Genomic DNA, 19,384 nt, shown 5'->3' with positions numbered 1-19,384 from the left:
GTTAGACTAAGACTAAATTGACCAAAAGTTATCCAGCGAGTTGCATGGCAGAGCAGGGATTTGAACCCAGGACTTACACATCGTGCTGACACTTCCCTCACACAGGTACTTGGGGGGGGGGGGCGACCTTTTCGTGCTTACAGACAGCCTGCTAACCTAAAACAGACTCCCACCTGCAATGATAAACTACTTAACAGTAACATGGACTTTAGTACCAAGTCAGGAAGGCTGAGCGCCGAAGAATAGATTCTTTTGAACTATGGTGCCGGAGAAGACTCTTGAGAGTCCCTCGGACTGCCAGGAGATCAAATCAGTCAGTCCTAAAAGAAATCAACCCTGACTGTTCCCTGGAAGGCCAGATAATGAAACTGAAGCGCAAATACTTTGGCCACCCAATGAGAAGGGAGCACTCACTGGAGAAGACCCTGATACTGGGAAAGATTGAAGGTCAAAGAAGATGGGGACGGCAAAGGACAGTGTCATAGATGCAACTAACATGAAATTGAGCAATCTTCAGAGGACAGCGGAAAACAGGAGGGCCTGGCGAGATCTTGTCCATGGGGTCACGAAGAGTCGGACTCGAATGTGCGACTGAACACCAAAACCTGCAACAAACCAAGATGCTAGATTTGCTCTCATATAGATCCTAGCAACACCATCAGTGGACTTAGCAACATCAGTCATACCATCTCAGTTTCATACTCCTGCTCATCTAATGTGATTTATGCCATCACGTGTCATAACGTAATGCCCTTCTACTCTCTACATTGGACAAACAGGCCAGTCCCTTTGACAAAGAAAGTCTGACACTGGAAACTACAACATTCAGAAACCAGTGGGGGAACATTTTAACCTTCCAGGACATTCAGTTGCTGACCTAAAAGTAGCAGTTCCCTTACAAAGGGATTTCAAAGGGAGATTAGAAAGAGAGACTGCTGAATTGCAACTGATAACGCAGCTCAGGACAATGCATCCACCTGGACTGAATCGAGACCCAGGTTTCCTGCCTCATTACCAATGCTGATTTCTGCATGCCTGCTATTCCTCTGATTATCACACCTCATCCTATCACACCTTCTATTCTCATTTGCCTGCTATTGTCATTTGGCATCTGAAAACACTCCACTTTCCAATGTATAGGATAGATGGACTCACATTCTAGCTGTATCTGAAGAAGTCAGCAGTGACTCCCAAATGCTCATCCCCTACCACCAATGCTCTCTCTGAGCTGTGGAGTCTTGTGAGCAAAAATTCTACTTTGGCACTAAAGTTGTGAGCAAGCGATTTGGTTACTGCATAAATTGGTTTGCTCCGGAGCCATCCTTCCTGAGCGAAGACAAAAATGTGTGAGTCGGAGGCTAAAAAACTGAGCTAGCTCACACTAACTCAGCTTAGAGGGAACACTGCCTACCACCAATTTTGTTAGTCTTTAAGGTGCTACTGGACTCTCTCTCTTTTCTGGGTCATACTGGTTTCTGAGTATTCTATGACTGGAAGACCCCAGTGTTGCAAGAGTGATAAAGCAAAATTTTACACCATGCTGTGTTCAAATATATCTGCTACGGTCTTGCATAATCCCAGTTTCTGTATGCACTTCTTTTTTTTTTGTACAATAAATTTTATTGAAAGTTTAGTAGGATTATTAACACTGCAAACACAGAAACATTTAAAGTGCTAGAACAATACATAGGTAGAGTAGTAAACCAGCAGAATACTGTGCATTTCGAGGTTTAGAATGACAATAGTTGTAACGATAGAAATGATATCGATAGGGTACCATCCATAAACTAGACTGAGTCTTAACATAGAAGGATATTAACAGTAGCAACAATCAAAGGTATATTGAAAAGCATTACCACAACCACAGGTCATCAATTACTTTAGGAATGTCTTGTTGATTGGTGAGGTATTCTAAAATGGGGAACCATGTTGGAACAAAAGTAGAAGAGGCCGGAAGGTTATCAAGACGTGTAAGATTATCCAAGAGTTTTGCCATGGTATAGAAATCCCACAACGTTTTATGCCATTGTGAAAGTGTAGGCGCCATTGTTGTTTTCCAGTGCGTAGCTATGACAGTTTTTGCTGCAAAAAAAGCATCAAAGAGACCCTTTCTTTGTTAGAAAACAATTAGTAGCCCATCCATTCAAAACCAACTTTCCTGGTGTAGGGGAGATATGTGTGTGTGATAGATTTGATTTGATTCAGAACCGCAATCCAGAAAAGAAGGATTTGGGGGCAGAAGATCCAGCAATGTAAATAGTTTCCCACATTTCTGCATTTTTTTCCAGCATTTTGGACTGTGTGATGGATTTATATGAGCCAGTTTCGGCAGTGCAAGCTACCAGTGTGACACTATTTTGAAGGACTGTAATTTTACTGCTGTGATTTTGGAATGGAGTGGAGAAGAGGACCAAATTTGATCCCAAGAATCCTCTGAGAGAAGAGGGCTTTTCTTAAAGAAAAGAAAGTCTCTGGGCCAGGTGAGACTTTTTACCCTCATCTGTACAGGCAGAATATCTATAGCTTGTATTCAAGCAGTGTTGCTGGGAGTGTGTTGTAGTCAGGGCTTTTTTTGTAGAAAAAGTCCAGCAGGAAATCATTAGCATAATAGGCCACACCCAGCAGCAGAAACTCATTAGCATATTAGGCCACACCCTCTGACTGCACCGCTCATTAGCATATTAGGCCGCATTCCCATGTTAGCAGAAGTGTGCTCATCCAGCCACACCCACCTTTTGCTTCTTATTCTGTTTACCTTGTTTGTTGCCAAAACCCAGGGCTTTTTTGTAGCAGGAACTCCTTTGCATGTTAGGCCACACACCCCTAATGTAGCCAATCCTAATGAGTTCCTGCTGTTGGGTGTGGCCTATTATGCTAATGAGTTCCTGCTGGGTGTGGCCAACTTGGGAGCCAGCCGGAACTCCGTTCCTGTGCGTTCCTGCCCAAAAATAGCCCTGGTTGCAGTGTTCCCTCTAAGCTGAGATAGTGTGAGCTAGCTCACAGTTCTTTAGCCTCCGGCTCGCACATTTTTGTCTTAGCTCAGGAAGGGATGGCTCCAGAGCAAACGAAATCATGCAGTAGCCAGATCGTTCGCTCACAACTTTAATATGCCAGTAGCTCAGAAAGTAGAATTCTTGCTCACAAGGAGGGAATATTGGTTGCTTCCCCCCGCCCCTTCATGAAAACACGCACACATATGTTGCTGAGTTCTTTCTGCACTCTTTTTCCCCGGTAAGGAGCTTAGGATCCATGGCTGGGTCACACCTGTCACGATTCGTCCTTGTCCCAGTGTCCTTCAGCTCACTCCAATCTGTTTACGGCCGTCTAAGCCCCTGCGTCACTCAGCTCTGACACGCCGGCGCCGATCAATTGGATCGGACAGGAACGTCCCTCTTTGGAGGCTCCGTTTTGTGAGCCGAGATTTATATTGGCGGGGGAGGGTTGGGTATAATGCTCCTCCTAATCCCCTCCCCCGAGTGGAACAGCTCACATCCTGAGCGACGCTCCCTCTAAGCTGTGGAGTCCTGTGAGCGAGAATTCCACTTTTTGAGCTACTGGCATTAAAGTTGCGAGCGAGCGATTTGGCTACTGCATAACTTAGTTTGCCCTGGAGCCACCCTTCCTGAGCTAGGACAAAAATGTGACATTGGTGACATGATCGAGGTTTATAAGATTATGCATGGGAAAGAGCAGGTAAAGAAAGAGGTACTTTTCTCCCTTTCTCACAATACAAGACCTCGTGGGCACTCCATGAAACTGCAGAGCGGTCGGGTTAGAACGGATAAAAGGAAGTACTTCTTCACCCAAAGAGTGATTAACACATGGAATTCACTGCCACAGGAAGTGGTGGGTGCTACAAGCATGGACGGCTTCAAAAGGGAATTAGATGAGCATATGGAGCAGAGGTCCATCAGTGGCTATTAGCCACAAGGTATAGCTAGGGGCTCTGGGGCAAGTGATGCTCTGTCTTCTTGGTGCTTGGGGGGGGGTCAACAGTGGGAGGGCTTCTAATGTCCTGGCCCCACTGCTGGACCTCCTGATGGCACTGGTATTTCTGGCCACTGTGTGACACAGAGTGTTGGACTGGATGGGCCTTTGGCCTGATCCAACATTGGCGTCTCTTATGTTCTTATGTTCTTATGTGTGAGCCGGAGGCTAAAAAAACTGTGAGCTAGCTCACACCAACTCAGCTTAGAGGGAACATGAGCAGAACATTAACTGCTGTGATCTTAAAATGGACAACGGGCAGTGCAAGACCCTGTGGGGCTCCAGACTGCTGCTGAGCAGGGCTTCCTGTGTTATTGAGCGACCGTTCATGCACACCTTAGAGAGAACACTGGCGAGTGTTGTGCATCACCAGTGGGCAACTCATTTCCCGGGGACTGGAGACTCTTTGGAAGGCCACCAGGGATCCCCTTAGATCGTTGTTCCTTCTTGCACATGTGCAATAAGCTCAGATGTCTGCCTCACTTATTGGTGGCGAGGTTCTTTGGCACGATTTGTGGGTGCAGGTTTCACAGATGGTGCCTGGCTTTCTGCATGCCAAGCAGATGCTCTGCCACTGAGCCACAATTCCTGAAAGCTGCCTTATTCAGAATCGTACCTTTTGGTCCATCAAAGTCAGTGTGGTCTACTCAGACTGGCAGTGGCTCTCCAGGGTCTCAGGCGGAGGTCTTTCACGTCACCTGCTACCAGATCTTTTAAACTGGAGATGCTGGGGATTGAACCTGGGACCTCCTGCATGCAAAGCAGAGGCTCTTCCACTGAGCCACAGCCCCTCCCTTACCTGTATCGTAGGCTATTGTTCTCTGTATTGCAGGTAGATGGGACAGAAGCTAAATGTAGGCTGCCTGAAGCCCTCCAGGTAGATGTATAGTGGGCCTTTTAAATACCCCAAGTAACCATCAGCGTTGTTTCTTGACTGTCTGTCGCTGTTTCCCACCTATATCTCTTATGGTTTTAATTCTTTGGTTTAATGATTTTTAATGGATTCTGTTCCATTTTATGACAAGCTGTGAACTGCTTTAGAGGGACTCAGTCCAAGTGGGATACAAGTAAACATTACTAGAAAAGTGGCATATAAATGTTTTTTTTAAAATAAAATCTGGATGCTGCTGAACGCTCTCTGGAATAAAACTGCCGGTCACCGGCAGGCCAGCCACAGGCCAAGCGAACTCCCCAGAGGGTGGGGCGGGGAGTCCGCCATTTTGCTCCCACTGCTAAAAAGGCCTTGCCATCTGGAATGACCCCCAACCCCGCATCAGAGCCTTCAGAGGAACAAGTGACAGAGCCTTCGGGAACGATCTGAAAAATCCCAAGGAGATCTATATGGGAAGAAGGCAGTTCTCAAAATATGATGGAACCATAGAGTTGGAAGGGGTCATAGAGGCCATCTAGTCCAACCCCCTGCTTGTTGCAGGATCAGCCTAGAGCACCCCTGACAAGTGGTCATCCAGCCACTGCTTGAAGACAGCCAGGGAGGGGGAGCTCACCACCTCCCTAGGCAGCCAAACCTGCTGTTGAACTACTCTTACTGTCTAATTCTCCTCCCTAATATCCAGTGGGCACCTTTCCGCCTGTTAATTTAAACCATTCTTGCGCGTCCTCTCCTCTGCTGCCAACAGGAAACAGCTCCCTGCCCTCCTCTAAGAGGGACAGCCCTTCAGATACTTCAAGAGAGCCATCCTGTCCCCCCTCAGCCTCCCCTTCTCCAGACTGAACATGCCCAAGTCCCTCAGCCTTTCCTCACGTGGGCTTGGTCTCCAGGCCCCCGATCATCCTCGTCGCTCTCCTCTGCACCTGCTCCATTCTGTCCACATCCTTTCTGAAGGGAGGCCTCCAGAACTGCACACAAGACTTCAGGTGCAGCTTGACCAATGCAGTGTACAGCGGGACTAGGACATCTTGCATTTTGGACGTTATGCCTCTTGATACCCCCCAAGACCACAGTAGCCTTTTTTGCTGTTCGCTGACTGTTCATATTTAGCTTACAGTCCATCTGTACACCAAGATCTCACTGTGTGAGACACGATGCTGGACTAGAAGGACCACTGGTCTGATCCAGCACGGCCCATGTTGTTCAGGCACACTGCTACCCAGATGTGTATCCCCATCATCTATTATATGTGCTTGTGCATCTCATTTTTGTTACCCAGATATAGAACTCTGCCCTTATCCTTGTTGAATCGCGTCTTGTTCACATCGGCCCATTTTCCCAGTGTGCTCGGATCTCACTGCATTCTGTCTCTGTCTTCGGGGTATTTGCTGCTCCTCCCAATTCGGCGTCATCTGAAAATTTCATTAGTAGTCCCTCTACCCCCCTCATCCAGATCATTTATAAAAAATATTGCATTAAAGGTCAAAACCAGAACACGGATTGGCCCAGAAATTAACTGAAAGTCAACAAAGGTGCTTCAGCGGTGGCAAACAGTGTTAACATCAGAAGAGCCCTGCTGGATCAGGCCAGTGAGGGTCCATCTAGTCCAGCATCCTGTCTCACACAGGGGCCTCAGCCAGTTCCTCTGGAGGGCCAACAACAGGGCAGAGAGGCCGAGGCCTTCCCCTCATAAGAACACAAGAAGAGCCCTGCTGGATCAGACCAGTGGCCCATCTAGTCCAGCATCCCGTCTCACACAGTGGCCAACCAGTTCCTCTGGAGGGCCGACAACAGGGCAGAGAGACCAAGACCTTCCCCTCATAAGACCATCAGAAGAGCCCTACTGGGTCAAACCAGTGATCCCTCTAGTCCAGCATCTAGTCTCACACAGTGGCCTCAACCAGTTCTTCCAGAGGGACAACAACAGGGCAGAGAGGTGGAGGCCTTCCCCTCATAAGACCATCAGAAGAGCCCTGCTGGATCAGACCACCTAGTCCAGCATCCCGTCTCACACAGTGGCCTCAACCAGTTCCTCTGGAGGTTGAACAACAGGGCTTAGAGGCCAAGGCCTTCCCTTGATGCTGCCTCCTGGCTCTGGGATTTGGAGGTTTATGGCCTCTGAATGTGGAGGTTCCCTTCAGCCACCGTGGCTAGCAGTGCTCTTTGGATCAGTGCGATGGCAGCTGCGTTTTGTACCAGCTGAAGATTCTGAGCACCTTCCGAAGGCCGTCACACGTAGAGGGCATTACGGTAATCTAGATTACTGGGACAGTGGAAAGATTACTCCACTAATCCTTCTTCAGAGGGGGGGTCATCCGCCTTCTGACGATGCGGCTTCCGGCTTGCGTGTGCACTGGGTTCCGGCATTGCTCAGCTGCAGTGACGGCAGAAGCAGTTGCTTGCCAAGTCTGATTGGTGAGTCAGCCGGGCCCTTTCCTGGACAAAGGTTTGGCCGCGGTGACTCGTGCCTTGGTGACATCCAGCCTGGATGGACATAATGTACTCTACATGAGGCGCCTCGGAAGAGTTCCCCGGAACGGGAGCAGAAGACAGTCACCAGGATATTTATTTATTTATTTTATTAGATGTATATACTGCCCTCCCCAATGGGCTCAGGGTGGTGTACAACAATTAAATGTACAATTAAAACAGTATTAAAATCAGGGGTCGTTTCCTGCAGGAGCGAAGCTCCGGCAGTAAAGAGCCCAGGGGGTGGGCACATGCAGAAAGCCCCACCCCCTGCTCCCAGCAGCCCTCAGTCAGAGCAAGAAGCAGCCAGGTAAGTTGCAGAGCTCCCCCCGGCCCCCGGGTCCAAAACAGTCCAGTGGCACCCTTAAGACCAAGTTTTATTCAGGCACAAGCTCTCCCTCCTCTGTGAGGACAGATCTGCACGTTCCCCCCCCCCCCAAATAGTTGGCAATCCAAAACAGTCCAGTGGAGCCTGAGTGGTGGGTGTGGCCTTCTGACACACTTCCGGTGATGTCAGGGGGTGTGGCATATGCAAATAAGTGATGCTAATGAGTTCTGCTCATGAGCTCCTGCACCTCTTTTTCTACGAAATGACCCCTGACATAAAATCATAAAATACCATCTAATTATAAAAGTTGTCAGATGATTAGTCAAAACAGGCCTGGTGAAGAATTGGCCTGAAAAAATTGGGCAGAAAAAATCACGGCCAGAAAAGCTGGAAGGAGGGAGAGGGGGGGACATACGTTGCCTTGACCAAACGCCCGGCGGAAGAGCTCCATCTTGCAGGTAGGGACCACATGAACGTAAGAAATTGCCTTCTACTGAAGTAAGAACTTGCCTTCTACTGAATCAGATCCTCGATCTATCAGAATAATCTCACCTGGTATTTTTGTAAGGACAAAAAAGGGGGGAAAAGACTGAACCTAAAACCTAGAATTCAGAACCTATAAAGTTTAGTCAAGAATAGAAGAGGGCCAACTCTTAAAATCTAATTATGAAACCTAAAAAATATACATGTATTTATTAAACACAAATTAAAATAATGAATAAGGGCCCATTCATACCTCATATACAAATATAAAAGCATACAAAGGCTGATGAAATAGATCTAACGCGTTTTGGCCTTTACAGGCCTTCCTCAGAGGTCTAATACAAATAGAACATGTTGGCTGATATATAAAAATATATATAATCATACATATACAGAATATGCAATAGAGACCAGAAAACAATTGTTCCAAAGTTTAACCACTGGGCAAAGAAGAGACATACAAAAATACAAATGAAACCTCCAGTGCAATCACATGTCCAGTAGTACTTCTCTCTGGTCAACTTATATATTCTCCTGAGCTTGTACAGCCAAATGTTCCCAATGAAATGTTTCTTAAGTTTTTGGCCACTGTGTGACACAGAGTGTTGGACTGGATGGGCCATTGGCCTGATCCAACACTGGCTTCTCTGATGTTCTTAAAGTCAGTATGAGCAGACAGGCAGCGGCTCTCCAAGGTCTCAGGCAGAGGTCTTTCCTATCACATATTACCCGGTCCTTTCAGAGATACCGGGGATTGAACCTGGGACTTTCCTGCATGCCAAGCAGAAGCTGAGTCAGGCCATCGGTCCATCAAGGTCAGTATTGTCTACACAGATTGGCAGCGGCCCTCCAAGGACTCAGGCAGAGGACTTTTACAGGGCCAGTTTCGTGTAGTGGTTAGGGGCACAGACTCTAACCTGAGAGAACCGGGTTTGATTCCCCCACTCCTCCACATGCAGATGCTGGAGTGACCTTGGGTCAGTCACAAGTTCTCTCAGAGCTGTTCTCTGAAGGGCAGTTCTCTCAGACCTCTCTCAGCCCCACCTGCCTCACAGGGTGTCTGTTGTGGGGAGGGGAAGGGAAAGGAGTTTGTAAGCCGCTCTGAGACTCCTTTGGGTAGTGAAGGGCCGGGTATTAATCCAATCTCTTCTTCTTCTTCTTCTTTGGCTGTTCCCCTACTGCCAAATCCTTTAAGCATTAGGCAATGTGAAAGACCTCGGCCTGAGGCCCTGGACAGCTGCTGCCAGACTGAGTAGACAACCCTGACCTTGATGGACCAAGCAGAAGGCACCTTCATATGTTCATGAATTCACGAAGAAGAAGAAGAAGAAGAAGAGGAAGAAGAGGAGATTGGATCCATACCCTGCCCTTCAGCTGGAGTCTCAGAGCAGTTTACAATCCCCTTCAGTTTGGTGTAGTGGTTAAGTGCGCGGACTCTAATCTGGGAGAACCGGGTTTGATTCCCCACTCCTCCACTTGCACCTGGCTGGATGACCTTGGGCAAGCTGTAGTTCTGGCACAGCTGTTCTTGAAAAAGAGCAGTTTCTGTCAAGAGTTCTCTCAGCCCCACCTACCTCACAGGGTGCCTGTCGTGGGGAGGGGAAGGGAAAGGAGTTTGTAAGCCGCTCTGAGACACCTTTGGGTAGTGAAGGGCGGGGTATAAATCCAATCTCTTCTTCTTCTCTCCCCACAACAGGCACCCTGTGAGGCAGGTGGGGCTGAGAGAACTCTGACTGAGGACTGCTGTTGAGAGAACAGCTGTGAGAGAACTATGGCTTGCCCAAGGTCACCCAGTTGGCTGCATGTGAAGGAGGAGTGGGGAATCAAACCCGGTTCTCCCAGATTAGAGTCCGCGCACTTCACCACTACACCAAATTGGCTCTCTCATGGAACTCATGGTCTTCCTGACAGATGCCATGAGAGTGGAACGTCCTTTCCTCAGGAAGTCTCACTACGGTTCATCTTCATTACAGTTCAGAGGTCCTCGAGCCCATACGCTTTCGGACAGCATTTGTGTGCTCGAGCTCCATTCTGCTTAGACTCCTCTCCCAACCGCTGTGGAGGCCGTCTTCCACTGTGGATTGCATTCCCCCCACACTCGGCACTTCTCAGCTCTCAGAGAGAGAGCGGTCTCAGTGTCAGAGAGACGCATGTTCTGTGACCGGTGAAGAAGCGTGCAAATGGAAAGATGATATCACATGCAAGTCGTCATCGTTGTTGTTGTTTTTAAACGGTATTCTCACTTACCTTTTGGGGTCATTTCTCTTTGGTAATTCCCCCGCACCCAGAACTATCTGACGTATCTGTACATATCAAAAAATTAGGATAAAAAGTAATCAGCTTGAAATATTAAACCACCACATTCTACAATAGGCCACTATTGACCCTTTTGAGCCAGTTTGGTGTAGTGGTTAAGTGCGTGGACTCTAATCTGGGAGAACCGGGTTTGATTCCCCACTCCTCCACATGCAGCTGCTGGTGTGACCTTGGGTCAGTCACAAGCTCTGGCACAGCTGTCCTTGAAAAAGACCAGTTTCTGTCAGAGCTCTCTCAGCCCCACCCACCTCACAGGGTGTCTGTTGTGGGGAGGGGAAGGGAAAGGAGTTTGTAAGCCACTCTGAGACTCCAAGTGAAGGGCGGGGTATAAATCCAATCTCTTCTTCTTCTTCTTCTTCTTCTTCTTCTTCTTCTTCTTCTTCTTCTTCTTCTTCTTCTTCTTCTTCTTCTTCTTCTTCTTCTTCTTCTTCTGCAGATGGGGTAGAGACAGAGGAGAGGAAAACTAGATGTAGAAGAGAAGAAGAACAGGTCTTTATCCTCTGCCTTGCTCTATCCTAAAGCATCTCAAAGTGGCTTACTTCCCTTCCTCTCCCCACATCAAGCACCTTTTGAGGCAGGTGGGGCTGAGAGACTTCCGAGAGAATTGGGACTGGCCCAAGGTCGCCCAGCGGGCTTTGTGTGGAGGAGCAGTGGGAAATCTTAACCCTGTTCTCCAGATTAGAGTCCCCCTCTCTTAACCAGTACACCAAGCTGGCTTGTCGTCACTCCTCTCCCCCCAACAGGCACCTTGTGAGGCAGGTGGGGCTGAGGGAGCTCTGAGAGGACTGGGACTGGCCAAAGGTCATCCAGCAGCTTTCATGTGGAGGGAGAGTGGGGAATCAAAGCCAGCTCTCCAGATTAGAGTCCGCCTCTTTTAACCACTGTACTACTTTGGCTCTTCACTACTCCTCTCCCCTGAACAGGCACCTTGTGAGATAGGTGGGGCTGAGAGAGTCCTGAGAGAACTGTGACTGGCCTGAGGTCACCCAGCAGGCCTCATGCGTCTCAAAGCACCTTACAACCACCTTCCCTTCCTCTCCCCACATCAGGCACCTTTGGGGGCAGGTGGGGCTGAGAGAGCTCTGAGAGAACTGGGACTGGCCCAGGGTCACCCAGCAGGCCTCATGTGTCTCAAAGCACCTTACAATCGCCTTCCCTTCCTCTTCCCACATCAGGCACCTTTGGGGGCAGGTGGGACTGAGAGAGCTCTGAGAGAACTGGGACTGGCCCAGGGTCACCCAGCAGGCCTCATGTGTCTCAAAGCACCTTACAATCGCCTTCCCTTCCTCTTCCCACATCAGGCACCTTTGGGGGCAGGTGGGACTGAGAGAGCTCTGAGAGAACTGGGACTGGCCCAGGGTCACCCAGCAGGCCTCATGTGTCTCAAAGCGAAGAGCGGGGAATCAAACCCAGATCAGAGTCCGGCACTCTTAACCACTACACCACGCAGGCTTGATGTGACAGGGTGGGGATTCACATGCATTTATATCCGTTTACCTCTGTTGTGTCCGCTGACCGCCACCAGAGGCCAGCGCACGCTCCTGAGCTTGAGTCCGGTTTAACAATGGGGACTAGGATCCTAGTCCCTCCACTGGGGGAACCAATGGGACCGAGGCGGGAATTCAAACCCACCAATGGGACCCAGGGGCGTGTCCCCTGGTTGTGCATATAGTTGGCCTGCCGGCCGTTATTGTTCATCTTTGTTGTGTACCAGTAAAGTATGCTGATCACTACATCAGTCTCCATGTTTACTTCATGCGTCTAACCCACTACACTTCAACCTCTAAAGCAGGCAGGCAGATGCCTTGTTGGACAAAAACAGACTGCATAGTGCTTAGAGCGTCCGACAAGGCCCAAACAGGCCCAGATCCGAATCCTCACTCTGCCATCAAGTTCGCCGCCTGTCTCTGGCCCTCCCTCTCTCTTCCTTCCTAACGGAGTTGGCTGTGAGGATGAAATAGAGGGGGAAGAAGAAACTTCCGTGCCGTGCTGAACTGGATCAACGCGTCATATCTCGGGATGGCACATTATTTTGGAGCGGCAACACCGCCCAGTTCCGCACAAACCTATTCTATAAAGTAAGCAACCCTCCCTCCGCACGCCCTGCCCCCATTTAAAGTATGGTAAGAACTGCGGTATTGTTCACCTCGAAGGATTTTCTTCTCTTAAACCCCCCCTGTCGAAGGAGATTGTGCCGTCTGCTCCCGGCAATACTGATTGACAGCTCAGAGGGATCAGACACTTGGGGGGGAAGGGGGTATTTATAAGGGACCTGTCCAAACAGGCACCCACACACGGACGCCCAGTTCTCCCGGACCGCCCCTGGCGATATCGCCTCTTGGAAACCTTTTTATTTTGGGTATCGTCCGGTACGCTCACAAGGACTAGGAACTTGTGGGCTTTAAAAATAAACCCAAAGCTCCATCAGACACCTGACCCTGGGATTGGAGCTGTCTCGTCTTTGGCCACACCGCACGTCCCTAGCGTCTTCCCGGGCAGGCGTTCAGTTTCTGCACTCCCAAGTGCCATCTGGCTGTCGTGACCGTCGGGTTCCAGAGGTCACCCAGAAGGATCAGGGAAAACCCTCATCACCCAGAGTTCCCTACGTTGTCGCTGATCCTGCTTTAAAGAGCTCGCACCGGGGAGCAGCTCTAATCCACCTTCTGGGACGCTTTAGAGAGCAGAGGTGCTCCTTATGCCGTGGGGAGAAGACTTGGCGGTACCCAGGTAAGTGAAGCTGAAGATGGTGTTCAGGTGATAAACTTCCCATCCCGCATTGGCAGGGATGAGAATGGGATTGTCCCTGTTCATTGCTGGGTCCCCCGAATGGAGGTACCCCATCTTCCAAACTCGGGTATGACTGTCTAGGTGTTTTTGAGGGTGCATGTGTCCAAGCTGGTTCCTTTTTTTCCTGGTAATACGCAAACTACTGTGCCTCCTTGTGGCTCAGAGGTTAAGACACTGAGCTACAGACCAGAAGGTAAGTAACTTGGCAGTTTGAGACCCGAGTGCCGCATGACGGAGTGAGCTCCCATCTCGGGCCCCAGCTCCTGCCAACCTAGCAGTTCGAAAGCAAGAAATCGCAAGGAGATAAATAGGTACCGCTTTCGGTGGGAAGGTAACAGTGTCCCGTGCGCCTCGGCGTCTAGTCATGCCGGCCACATGACCACGGAGAAGTCTTTGGACAGCGCTGGCTCTTCGGCTTGGAAACGGAGATGAGCACCGTCCCCTAGAGTCGGATTCAACTTGCTTTCGAGCAAGCAACCTTTACCTTTATCACAAGACCAAGTTCACTAGTGTTCATATCGATGGCGGTGCCTTTTGTAATAACTCCCGGGGATGAAAACGGAGCAGAAGGATTCTTTTTGACACTGGACAGAAAAAGACAACAATGCGAGGGAAGGCGGCGGAGAAAGAGGGAGACCCAACAGGAGATGGACTGGCTCTATCGAGGACGCCACGGCCCTCGGTTGGCGAGACCTGAACAAGGCTGTGACTGATGGGACATTTTGGAGGCTCTTCGTCCACAGGGTTACCAGGAGTCGTAGCAGCTTGATGAAGGGTTGCCAGGTCCCCCCATGGCCAATGGTGCGGGATGAAGAGAGACAAGAGAAGAAAAGATTGGATTTATACCCTGTCCTTTACTCGGAGTCTCAGAGCGGCTTACAATCTCCTTTCCCTTCCTCTCCTCACAACAGAGACCCTGTGAGGTAGGCGGGCCTGAGAGAACTCTTTCGAGGACTGCCCTTGAGAGAACAGCTCCGAGAGAACTTGTGACTGACCCAAGGTCACCGTTACCTTTACTAACTAGTGGGAACGGGACTGACCAGACCTGTTAACCCCAACAAGTTCTCTCACTGTCTCTCAGCGTGGAGGTGCTGTCCAATAATCATGATTGATATCCATTGATCATTCAGTCCCAAAGGATTTGTGTAATGCTTTTTAAAACAGTACGTCACTCTGCTTTCAGGACTGAATTCCATAAATTAAAACATAATTGGGTTTTAATTGAAAAAGGATAAATTGGGTTTTAATTGAAAAAGGATAAAGAGAGGATACAAGGATTTGAATGAATAAAAATACGGGTGTGCGGCTTTCTCTGGGCTTCCTGTTTCTTCTTCTTTTTTTTAACCTTTTCAGTTATTTATTTATTTATTGAAAACCCTCTTTGGGTGATGATAACTGTAAGCAATAAAAGGAAACATCCCCGAATAAAACTGAGTTGTTCTGTGGACTGACACCAGGTACTTCTTAAAATGTCTTTTGCTTGGCTAGTCATACCACTGCTGGGTTTTATTTGTTTGTTTGTTTGGAGGGGGGGAGTTCTTGGCTTCCTGTTTCTGATGGGAAGGTAGTTGTGAATTTCCTGCATAAGGCAAAGGTTTAGGGTTGCCAAGTTTGGGTTGGAAAATACCTGGAGACTTTGGGAGTGGATCCTGGAGAGGGCGGGGTTTGGGGAGGGGAGGGGCCTCAGCATGGCACAAGGCCACGGAGTCTGCCCTTCAAAGCAGCCGTTTCCTCCAGGGGAGCTGATCTCAGCTGGAGATCAGTCGTAAAAGCGGGAGATCCCCAGGCCCCACCTGGAGGCTGGCAACCCTACAGGGGTTGGACTAGATGATCTTGAAGATCCCTTCCGGCTCTATGTTTCTATACTATACGTTTCCTCTCTCCGTCCTCTTTTCCAGCCCTCTTCCCTATGGAATCCGCCGCGAAATTGGCATGTGGTGCCCCAGCCAGGCAATTGTTGTGCTGTATCTCGGCCGACTTCCCCAGGGACAAGGAGTCCAGGGCCCCCCCGTGCCCCAGCCAGGACCGAGGCCCGCAGCGACCACAGTGGATGATCAGCCCGAAGCAGAAGTAAGTCCCCAGCTCTTTCCTCCAAGCCAGGTGGTTGTAGAATCGTGGGGGGTCTTCTTCCTGCAGACTCCAGCAAACGCAGGTGAGCTCGGCAGGCAATCGCCACAGCCTTTGGGCGGGTATCATGGTGTGCTGTGGCTTGAACGACACCCGTGGTACTCAGTGGCTCACAGACAGCCACGTTCACAGCTAGGATTCCCAGCTCTGGCTTGGGGAAGACCTGGAGATCTTGGGGGAGGAGCCTGGGGGAGTGGCCTAATCAGGGTATAACGCCATGGAGTCCACCCTCCAGTGCAGCCCGTTTCTCCAGGGGAACTGATCTTGGTCAACTGGAGATCAACTGTAATAGTGGGAGATCTCCAGGTGCCACCTGGGTGTTGGCAACTGGAACAACTACCATACACCAAGAGAGCCCCATTTACTTCCATCCATGAGGCTCATGGCTTACCCATTCCTTTATGTACAAAGACAAATATGGTCACAGTCCATAGACATGAAAAGATAGAGCCACAGGAACTGTGTAAAGTGCGCTCAATGTTTCTTTAACGATAGCAATAATGTTATAGATATGAAAATTACAAAAGTGATACTAATACACTCAAATTGTAAATCCAGTTACATATGATAGAAGATAACAACGACGGCGGGACGGTGGTCTCCGGAATGTGATGCCGTTTCGACAAACGTCTTCTTCTGACCAAGAATCTATAAGTGGATGATGTATGGAAAGTTGCACTGCAGTGCAACTTTCCATACATCATCCACTTATAGATTCTTGGTCAGAAGAAGACGTTTGTCGAAACGGCATCACATTCCGGAGACCACCGTCCCGCCGTCGTTGTTATCTTCTATCATATGTAACTGGATTTACAATTTGAGTGTATTAGTATCACTTTTGTAATTTTCATATCTATAACATTATTGCTATCGTTAAAGAAACATTGAGCGCACTTTACACAGTTCCTGTGGCTCTATCTTTTGTTACCCATTCCTTTAGCCAGGGCTGCTGAGCACCCCGAGGGGTCCCCTGTGCATGGATTCCCTCTGGGCTTCTCATCACCTCTCCCCCACCCCATCAGAAGAACACATGCAGGATTGTTTTGTGCCATGTATGCAGTTTCTGCTGTTCCTGTAACAGGGAAGCAATGCAGGCATTTGAAGATGATACTAAATTTGCAGATGATACTAAATTGGGAGGGGTAGCGAATAAAATAGAAGACAGAGTCAGGATACAGGGTGATCTTGACAGTCTGGAAAACTGGGCTAAAACAAATAAAATGAAATTCAGTGGGGATAAATGTAAAGTTCTGCATTTAGGTAGGAAGAATTAACTACATAATTGCAGGTGTGGGGAGACTTGTCTTGGCAGTAATATGTGCAAGAAGGATCTAGGGGTCTTAGTAGACCATACACACTGAACATGAGTCAGCAGTGTGATGCGGTTGCTAAAAAGGCAAATGCGATTTTGGGCTGTATCAACAGAAGTATAGTGTCCAGTTCATGCGAAGTGATGGTACCACTTTACTCTGCTCTGGTTACACCTCACTTAGAGTATTGTGTTCAGTTTTGGAGTGATTAGGCTACTGCATAAATTAGTTTGCTCTGGAGCCATCCTCCCTGAGCGAAGACAAAAATCTGTGAGCCAGAGGCTAAAAAACTGTGAGCAAGCTCACACAAACTCAGCTTAGAGGGAACACTGCTCGGGAGGTGGTGGGCTCCCCTTCTTTGGACGTTTTCAAACAGAGGCTCGATGGCCATCTGACAGCCATGCTGATTCTGTGAACTTAGGCAGATCACGAGAGGGAGGGCAGGAAGGGTTGCCTCCACTGTTCCCTCTGAGTTAGAGTGAGCTAGCTCACAGTTTTTTAGCCTCCAGCTCACACATTTTTGTCTTAGTTCAGAAAGGCTGGCTCCAGAGCAAACTAATTGATGCAGTAACCAAATAACTCACTCACAACTTTAAGGCCAGTAGCTCACAAAGAAGAATTTTTGATTCAAGACTCCATAGCTTAGAGGGAACATTGGTTGCCTCAGTGCTTAGTTCTCGTGGCCCTTTCTTACTGAAAAGTACTCAGAACGTGGAGTGATTTCAGCAAGAGTACACGTGGTAATGGTGGCAGTACATTACACTTACACACCCAGGGAAATGCTGGTCGCCACTCTAGGGTCAGGAAGCAATTGTTCTCCAGGCCAGTTTGGCCAGGGATCCTGGAGGTTTTTTTGTCATCTTCTGGGCGTGGAACAGCGATCACTGTGGGTGTGGAGGGGGAGGTATTTGTGAATTTCCTGCACTGCGCAGGGAATTGGGCTAGATGACCCTGGAGGTCCCTTCCGACTCTATGATTCTATGATGACTAGAATCTTGATTTTTTTTAAAAAAAATTAGATGCTGAGATTCTCAGGCCTGAATCCCAATCCCAATCCCAACCCCAACTTCTATACTTGTTTCCTGCCGTTCCACACAGTCGGGGAAGGCCCGCCTGCTCCCCCAGTAGCTCCTCACTGAAAATCTCCAAGGGAGAAGGCCCCTCTCTCTGTCCACCCACCCACCCACCCGGCTCTGATGCCGTTCTGTTCTTTCTTCCCCTCCGACAGAAACAAGCGGGACACAGCCTTTGCACAAAGGAAGGCTGAACGAGCCGCCATGAGGGCCCAACTCCGGGAGAAATATCAGCTGCCCAAGGTAAGGAGGCTCACGTGCCTGGGCTCGGAGGGTGGGCGAGAGAACCCGTGTGTGTGTGTGTGTGTGTGAATGGATACAGTGGCGCCAGGGCTCTTTTTGTAGAAAAAGCCCAGCAGGAACTCATTAGCAAAATAGGCCACACCCAACAGCAGGAACTCATTAGCATATTAGGCCACACCCCTGACAGCACAGCTCATTAGCACATTAGGCCGCACCCCCATGTTACCAGAAGTGTGGTCATCCAGCCACACCCACCTTTTGCTTCTTATTCTGTTTACCTTGTTTGTTGTCAAAACCCTGGGCCTTTTTTTGGAGCAGGGACTCCTTTGCATGTTAGGCCAAACACCCCTAATGTAGCCAATCCGAATGAGTTTCTGCTGTTGGGTGTGGCCTGTTATGCTAATGAGTTCCTGCTGGGCGTGGCCAACTTGGGAGCCAGCCGGAACTCCATTCCTGTGCGTTCCTGCCCAAAAATAGCCCTGTAGCCCACCGCCAAGAGGTAGCTGGAGGGAACACAGAACACTTCACCAGGAGAAAATGGCGACTTTGGAAGGTGGCTCCTGGAGACCTCCAGGAATTACAGCAACAGTTCCGCCGAAGGAAACAGCTGCTTTGGAGGGTGGACTCTATGGCTTTTCGACCCCATTGAAATCCCTCCCTAACCTTCGCCTTCATCAAGCGCCCCAGTGTTCCCTCTAAGCTGAGTTAGTGTGAGCTAGCTCACAGTTCTTAAGCCTCTGGCTCAGACATTTTTGTCACAGCTCCAGAAGGAGGGCTCCGGAGCAAACTAATTTATGCAGCCGCCAAATCGCTCGCTCACCACTTTAATACCAGTAGCTCACAAAGCGGAATTTTTGCTCACAAGACTCCACAGCTTACAGGGGGCATTGGCTCCACCCACCCACCCAAATCTCCAGATATTCTCCAGCCTGGAGTTGGCAAGCCTAGCATCAGCTCTGGGTCTGGGAAGGGGTCCCACTTGGTTTGCCAGGGCCCCTCGGCCACCAGCAGTGGGTGGGGGTAGTGTGGCCAGATCCAGGTTGGGAAACTCATGGAGATTTGGGGGTGGAGCCTGGGGAGGACAGGGACCTCAGTGGGGCACAGTGCCGTAGTGCTCACCCTCCGAAGCATCCATTTTCTCCAGGGCAACTGATCCCCATAGTCTGGAGATGAGCTGTAATTCCGGGGGGTCCCCAGGTCCCTCCTGGAGGCTGGTATCCAGGGGTCATTTTGTAGAAAAAGAGGTGCAGGAGCTCATTAGCATAACTCATTAGCATAACTTATTTGCGTATGCAACACCCCGTGACTTCACCGGAAGTGTGTCAGAAGGCAACACCCACCGCTCAGGCTCCACTGGACTGTTTTGGATTGC

General features: G+C 49.3%; 1 protein-coding gene across 1 annotated transcript in view; it reads left to right on the top strand.

The window, feature by feature from the left end:
* Positions 1-13,167: 13,167 nt before the first annotated feature.
* The window catches only part of LOC107117504 (complexin-3-like), a 6,903-nt gene continuing 686 nt past the window's right edge, over positions 13,168-19,384 (top strand). Inside the window, exons 1-4 of the mRNA XM_015419638.1 lie at positions 13,168-13,199; positions 13,256-13,326; positions 15,158-15,329; positions 17,925-18,012. Coding sequence (XP_015275124.1) covers positions 13,168-13,199; positions 13,256-13,326; positions 15,158-15,329; positions 17,925-18,012 — 363 coding nt within the window. The remainder of the gene's footprint in view (positions 13,200-13,255; positions 13,327-15,157; positions 15,330-17,924; positions 18,013-19,384) is intronic.

This window comes from Gekko japonicus, unplaced genomic scaffold (genome assembly GCF_001447785.1).
Source record: "Gekko japonicus isolate JY-2015 unplaced genomic scaffold, Gekko_japonicus_V1.1 scaffold1188, whole genome shotgun sequence".
NCBI lineage: Eukaryota > Metazoa > Chordata > Lepidosauria > Squamata > Gekkonidae > Gekko > Gekko japonicus.
Note: the sequence above shows the minus strand (reverse complement) of the source record. Positions and strands in the feature narration are given on the sequence as shown.